The 7,875-nt window shown below is 40.6% G+C and overlaps 1 protein-coding gene across 8 annotated transcripts in view; it reads right to left on the reverse strand.

The window, feature by feature from the left end:
* exd (PBX homeobox extradenticle) overlaps positions 1-1,550 on the reverse strand; it is a 49,763-nt gene extending 48,213 nt beyond the window's left edge. For 7 of the 8 annotated variants that reach the window (XM_018513365.1, XM_018513360.1, XM_018513361.1 and 4 more), the window contains exon 1: positions 344-1,550. In XM_018513365.1, coding sequence (XP_018368867.1) covers positions 344-576 — 233 coding nt within the window. In that variant the 5' untranslated portion in view covers positions 577-1,550. The remainder of the gene's footprint in view (positions 1-343) is intronic. The other variant, XM_018513369.1, reaches the window with a different exon arrangement.
* Between the last annotated feature and the right edge of the window lie 6,325 nt (positions 1,551-7,875).

The following is a 7,875-nucleotide window of genomic DNA, read 5'->3' on the forward strand; positions in this document are numbered from 1 at the left end:
ATATATATATATATATATAAGAAATTTAGAGAGTATTTAAAGAGTGATTCCATTTTCAATCTTTAAGAGTGAAACTTTACTTTTCAATGCGAGAATCATTCTAGAAGTTTTAGAAAGTGAAGTTTTAGAAAACCAAATATGCGACGGTTTGCAAGTGCCGGAAGTGAAGAAAACATTCAAGGACGAACAGGCAAAGCACTTTGAAAGGAAGAAACGGTATTCGATGGTACGGTATTTGAAAAGGTATTCAACGTGGACAAGATCAAAGGACGCATCCCGCGCGCAAGCACATAAAAAAATGGCGGAGCGACAAAGGAAGAAAAAGGATACGAGGCGGCAATACCTCGCTTGCGCCTCGTCCAGACTCTGATCCGTGATATTCATGATCTGCTGTAGGATCTCGCCGATGTCCTGCTTCCTGGCCTCGACCGCCTGGTCGGGGCCCTGAGCCGCGGTGCCGTCGACCGGGCCCATGCTGCCGTAGCCGGCAGTGTTCTGGGCTGCCTGGCCCTGGTTTCCACCCATCAGACCCACACTTGATCCTCCGTGTTGCAGCATCCTGCCAGTCTCATCCATCAACCGAATGCTCGCGCTACTTCACTCCCGGTTCGCGATGCCGTACGCACGGACGTGTGTCGTGTGTATACGTGCACGGCGTGGCGTGGCGTGGCGTTTGTCGCCTTGGGGGCCTCCTCTTTATTAATTTCTTTTTCTTATTTATATCCGCTACGTCGTGGCGCCCAGACGTGGCCGACCGACGGAGCGCGCACTCGTGTCGCACTACACGCACGTAACGAACCTACCTACGCGTTATAATCGTATACCAGGTGTCGCGAAAGAACGCGTAAAAAACTTGAACGGATCCAACCTTCGCGATCTATCGACCACCTTCTAGCTCGACGGACGTTGCCGCTGGCCGGATGTCGATGATGCACGTGCTTTCTCTCTCTCTCTCTCTCCAGTCTTCTCTTCCCTTTCTCAGATACGTGCCTGAATCGTCGCTCTAGTAGAAGGCGCGCGTTGCGCACTTGCAAAAATATATTCTCTCCCTTTCTCTATCTCCGTAGTGACGAACACCTCGTGACTTGGACTCGCGCAACGATCCCCGAAACGCGCGGCGCGAACGATCAACGACTTCGAGGTTATGCCAACGCCGCGGTCTTTGTCCTTCTGCGTGTCGTACGGCGCTTTTAACTCCACTCCGTTTCGTCCCGTTTTTCTGTCTCCTTCTCCCTTCGTCGCTCTCGCTCGCTCCCGTACCGCAGCACGCTTACCTTCCCGCTCGACGATGCACTTCTATCCTCGTTCGGCTCTATCTCTCTCGGTGCCACTCTCCGCTCCGGCGATGCACTTTTTTTAATTATCGTATTTTAAAATCTGGTATACACAATATAGGGCAAGTAGAGAATAGGATCTCCTCCGGCGGCTCTAACATTGACGGATTGTCGGATTTTACGTATACGCGGTTATATCGAGACGGTCGGCGTCGCGCCCGGACCGCACTCCTTCCCTCGAGTCAGCACACTATGTATATACTATATATATATATATGTGTGTGTGTATATATAATATTTTGTTATACGTAATAATACATTATTTTATCGAGGTTGCTTTCGTAATTCTTTTAAAATAATTTAATTGTTAACAATTATATTTTTTGATTCTATGAGATATTAAAGAGCTTTTAAAAAAAAATAAGAATGTTGAATTGTTAAGATTAAGTTTTGTTGTGCAAAATTTTATTTTTTAAATGGTATAAAAAGAATTTAAAAAATTTAGTTTAATTATATTGTTGTACTTAACATTACAATAATATTAAGTACAACAATACAAATAATTATAATATAATATAATATAATATAACGTTATAAATATTAACAACAATAATTTAAATAATCCGTTTTTAATATTTATTTAAAATAAAAGAACAAGCGATCCCCCTTCCTTCCTCGCGCTCCCTCGTCACGATCCGTCGTTATCCGCGTGCGCATCCACGCTTATTTACGGCTGCCCGATCACCTCACGGTGACTGTACTCGCGATCTCATAACCTCCTCCACGCTGACGTGCGCGATCGACGTTCTTTGGGCGATCAACGGCGATCTCCCGAGGACGCGTCGTTCTCGACTCCGAAACAACGCGCGTCTCCGTCGCTCTCCGTCGCCAACTTCACACCACACACAAACGTAAACTCCGCCCACTATCTCTCTCTCCCTCCGTAGCAGTCGTGCTGTTCCTTTTGCGCCCGCGACGTTCCCGGTCACGTTTCTCACCGTCGCCGAGGACGCCGAGCGACACGCCAAATCGAGGAAAGGCTCGCGGATACTTACGGATCGCGATGACGTACCTCACACGAAAACCTGCTGCTAATGCTGAAACGAGAGCAAACGAGAGAAGATCGTGTGCGTGAGAGAGTCGTAAATTACGATGGCGCGCTAGTGCGCAGTCTCTGTACGCGCAAGATGGCCGCCCGCCAGGAGCGACCATGACTGGAAAGCGGGAAACGTAAATCAACCGCGTGGATGGCATGGCGTAGTATGCCATGGGCGGCATGGCGCATACCACTGAGGCCGGTTTTTGAACCCGAGATTCTGAATATAATAACCGCACGCATTATTTGTAACCGATCCTTCCGTCTTACAAAGCCTTATTAAATTTACGAAAACATCAATGCTTTTTATATTATTCGAGTCGCCATCTCTAGAATCGTTCATATTTATTAATTTTTGGATCGAATAACAATTGAACACTTGAGATTAAAATACTTTAATTTAGATTGCATTTATAAGATGATTAATATATATATATATATATTGAAATTACTGAAATTACTTTTTAATCAAATATAGAGATTCAAAAACTTGCAGTTAATGACTGCGTTCAGCAGACTCAACAGTTTTGCAACCGTTTTATGATTCTTCGCTCAGATTGGACTATTCCTTTAAAACTAAAAGTATAAACCAATCGATCCGGGTCAGAATGCAAGAATCAACCAACTGCAGTCGAGCATTCCCCTGTTACAGTTGAATGACAAGGGAATGTTCGACTGCAGTTGGTTGGTTCTTACATTCCGACTCGGATCGAACCCTCGGTGTAAACTGCGTCATTGATTACATTTACACTCTTAGGGTTACTTTCACCATCATCGGTTTATTTAACCAGCCTAGTAACTGTAATGAAATAGAAAAAGATAGAACTGTTTCTATCTCTTTCTATTTCATTACAGTTACTAGGCTGGTTAAGTTAACTGAGCTTGGTGAAAGTGGCCCTTAATCGTGTTTAATAACATCCGTAGTTATAAAACTAGCCAATCGCAGTCATTCTATTCTTTCGAGAAACATATTATGATTGGCCAATTTCATTACTATACGAATGTTATTGAACCCGATTAATAAGTGTGCCGTGTAAATGTAATCAGAATTAACTTTTTAAACAATTAACATAGAACCGGTTTTACATTTCAGATTAACTTATAGCGTTTTCGGCCCGGCCAGGTTTGCACCAACCTGGGTTGGATTAACGGCGTTTTGTGCTCTCCTATTGGTAGAGCGGATGACGTCAACCAATAGGAAAGATTAATCTAACCTAGGTTGCAAACCCGATCGGGCCGAAAACGCTATTAGTCGGCTGATTATTCTGCCCGTTATTCTGTGTTATTTCGAATAGCGCTAATTAAATGTTTCAATGGCGCATTCTCTATTCCGCAGCCCTCTTCTATACCGTAGGTCTGTTTTCTGTGTTCACTTTTGGAACTTAAAGTAAAATAGAAATACGTTTGATATTTATTTAAAGCGAGAAAGAGAGTTCTAGAACAGTCTAGTGCAGGAACAGAAAACAGATCTCGTATGATTTCACCCTAAAAACGGATTATGGATTCCGGCCATAGATTTATAAGAGAAACGCGACTAGTGTTAAGTGTTCTGATTGGTCATTGCAATCACGTGATTAGCAGCCAATGATGAACTTATTTCTGCGTATTAAAATGGTTGCTTAATGGATGATTGGTGGATTTCATAGTCTGTCTTGTAAACGACGCCATTTTTAGTACTTTTCTAGTACTTTTTAGTACTTTTATAATACTAATATAAATCTGTCGCGCTTCTCTTATGCGGGGTTTACAATAGAAGTCGTAGCAGTCGTGGGGTCTTAAGTTGTAGAAAATTGACCAATCATAGTCGATTATTCTTCTCATATTCTACTGTGATTGGTTAATTTTCTACGACTTAAGACTCTACTACTGCTACAACTTCTATTGTAGACCCCGCTTTAGGGTCGATCTCACCAATTCAGATTAACCTAATCGGTCGATTGTTACATTAGCTGCGTTCAGCAGACTCAGCACTTTTGCAACCGTTTTATGATTCGTCGCGCTGATTGGTTTATACTTTAAGTTTTAAAGGAATAGTCCAATCTGAGCGAAGAATCATAAAACGGTTGCAAAACTGTTGAGTGTGCTGAACGCAGCCATTGGAACTGACAAATCACATTTGCTGTTCAGCAGAATTGATCAATTATGGTTGACATTTAATCGATCGATTAGCTTAATTGGAGTTGGTGAAAAAGGTCCTTAGGCCCATTTCTAACAACGCAGTTTAAAGAGTTAATCCCTAATGACATTTGATTAACCAAAGTTTAACAAAATATTGGTTTCTATCAACTTTTTTCTTTAGTTTAAACGTATATAAACCAAAGACATAGGCTGAGTTTCCACTGAGCGCGTCACGCATGGTCGAAGGAAAGAAAGAGAGGGGCTGTGTATTTATATTGTATAATCTTATCTCTTCCTCTCTTTCATGACGCGACGCGTGACGCGCTCAGTGGAAACGTACCAATAGAGAATGGACTGCGCGATTCGTATCTAAGTAGTGTATCAAATTTGGTCGATAATAATGAGAGAGAGGGACCGTGGGAGACGACTAATCTCCTTCTCATTCTCTCTCCCATTACACCATTGAATGGAAAGAGATAGAAATGATCGTCTGCCACGGTCCCTCTCTCTCATCCCTATCAACCATTTTGGCACACGGATCGTGCAGTCTATTCTCTACGTCTTTGATATAAACTGAGTTTAAATTTAACGGCCAATTTTGGCCGTTTAGAGGTAGTTGAACTGCGGTTAAGAAATATTACTAGTGTCAAACATGGCATATAACCTCGTACTGTCGTCTTCCGATGACGAGGATATTATTATTGAACAATTTAATAGAAGAAAAAGAAGATTTGGTAATTATGGAGAAAACGGGCGACCTCGCCGATTTTAATAAAATTAGAAGATTTAAACAACGTATTAATTATTTTGAGGAATTGGACGATATAGAGTTTAAAATGCGATTTCAATTGAGTGAAGCATCAGTGTTAAGCTGGAAACACAATAGACACAGGCAATAGGCACAGGCAACAAGGAATAATGAGCCGTCCAATCAGTACTCTGGGATATAATATCGAACTTATACCACAAAGCTCTGATTGAACGACTCGTTATTCCCTGTTGTCTGTGCCTATTGCCTGTGTCTATTGTGTTTCCAGTTTTAGAAGTTTTAGAAAATATTAGAGATGAATTAGAATTCGGGACTGACAAGTAAATGAAAAAATTATAAAATAAATTTATAAATAAATTTTTTTCTGAAATTATTTTACGAATATTTACAATTACAAATATAAATTTAAAATTTTTAATTAATATAAATAATTATTTTTTAAGAGAAATAAAGCAGTATCTCCTATAGACCAATTGATGAATTTCAAAATTCGGTAGAAGATGTACTATTAAACTTTTGTTCTATTATTTTCCAATATTTGTCCTTCTCTTTACAGGTTATCATAATCAAATCTTTTATTTTCTATCACATCTTTATAGGCTGCGTTCCAATTTACGCTCGCAATGCTCGCGAGCATCGTTTGTCCTTGTTTAACATTTGATAAACGACAAGGATGAAATGATTCCACGAGCGTTATGAGCGTTCAGTGGAACGCAGCCATAATGAGTTACTAAATCTATTAAAATAATTTTCTCGGCCTTCGAAAATTTGCAGCACGTTTACGTTATTTATTACTTATTACATCTTCTACGTTTATTTTTTATTTAATTTGTAACGTTATGTTCCTTACACGAATATTCACATAACACGATGCTGCACGTTGCCGTACAATACTGTTAGAACCAATATTGGACCAATCAACGACTGAGATTTAGTAATTTCTTTAAGTTATGACACATAGGTTATAAGTTTAGCTAAACGTTTGCATTGTAACGGTGGTAGAAATCAATTAGCGTCAAATCTAGGTTTAGTTTTAACGAAAGTTTGACTAAACTGGAGATTAAGGCAAAAATAGTAGAAACGCGTCTTACTAAAATACACTAAATGTAAGTGCGCATGAGCACCTGAAAGCTTCTGATTCTCTCAGGTATCTGACTCAGCCAAAATAGCAGCAGTTGAATTGCGGCCACGATTTTCTATGCTTCTCAACGGAGATGCCGATTCCAGTGTTTAAACCTCTCTCTTTCTCTCTTTCGCGTCGCGTCGTGACGAGTGGACGACACGACGCGTGACGCGCTCAATGGATACGTATCCATATGGTACGTTTCCACTAAGCGCGTCACGCGTCACGTCGTCCATTGCGTCACGACGTCATGAAAGAGAGAAAGAGATAAGATGGCTGGCACCCAGTTGGACACGGCTCAATTGGACACGAGTCACTCACAGCGCTTGAGACTACAAAGCTCCTAAGCACCGGTCGTTGTGATTGGTGGTGTCCAATCGAGCCGTGATCAATCGGGATCACCCCGATAAGATTATATAACTACACAACTCCTCTCTTTCTCTCCTTCGACGACGCGACGCGCTCAGTGGAAACTCAGCCTAATGATCCTGATGTGGTGCAGTGGATGTTATACTAAAATCGAAAAAAAGTAAAAAATTTTTTTAACTTTTTTTTTATTTTAGTATAAAATCCACTGTACCATGTCAGGATTTTGAGTTTACTTTAATCCTGTAAAAGGATTTTTTATTCCATTTAGTCAATTCGGAGATTTTGATCAAATTGCAATGTCGATAATTGGGTCCCTCCAGCATCCCCTTAAGGGATGCTTACTTATTATATATCGTTGTGTCTCACTCAAACGCATTCATTTGTCCTTATCTTGCAACGCCATCTCTTAGAAAGAGATCAACTAAAATACTGCTCGGTTTCATGGCTAAACAGTCATACAACGTCGATTTCTCACGCGCTAGACACACAATTTCGTTCCTTGCGCTAATTTTTTTATTTAGGCGTCAAAACTTAATTCTAAAGATACGACTGTAATCGTCTATTTATTCTACATGTGCTCCTGCCCTAATTTCGAGCATATAACGTGCCTATAATTTTTTCACGAAGTAAATGTTTGGTGAGCTGATAGCACATGGATACAAGAATCTGTAATTTATTATTTTTCCCAGTTATGGACACAAATACACCAGGAGCAGGTACATTAGCACGGATATTTCAATCGTGGAGAAGGAATTTTTATTCCCCACGATTGAAATATCTGTGCTAATGTACCTGCTCCTGGTGTATTTGTGTCCATAACTGGGAAAAATAATAAATTACAGATTCTTGTATCCATGTGCTATCAGCTCACCAAACATTTACTTCGTGAAAAAATTATATGCACGTTATATGCTCGAAATTAGGGCAGGAGCACATGTAGAATAAATAGACGATTACAGTCGTATCTTTAGAATTAAGTTTTGACGCCTAAATAAAAAGATTAGCGCAAGGAATGAAATTGTGTGTCTAGCGCATGAGAAATCGACGATGTATGACTGTTTAGCATCGACATCTAGAATGGACCGCTGATGGCAATGGTGGGGGTAGAAAGACGATTAGAGTGAGA

The sequence above is a fragment of the Trachymyrmex cornetzi genome, unplaced genomic scaffold, assembly GCF_001594075.2.
Source record: "Trachymyrmex cornetzi isolate Tcor2-1 unplaced genomic scaffold, Tcor1.1 scaffold468, whole genome shotgun sequence".
NCBI lineage: Eukaryota > Metazoa > Arthropoda > Insecta > Hymenoptera > Formicidae > Trachymyrmex > Trachymyrmex cornetzi.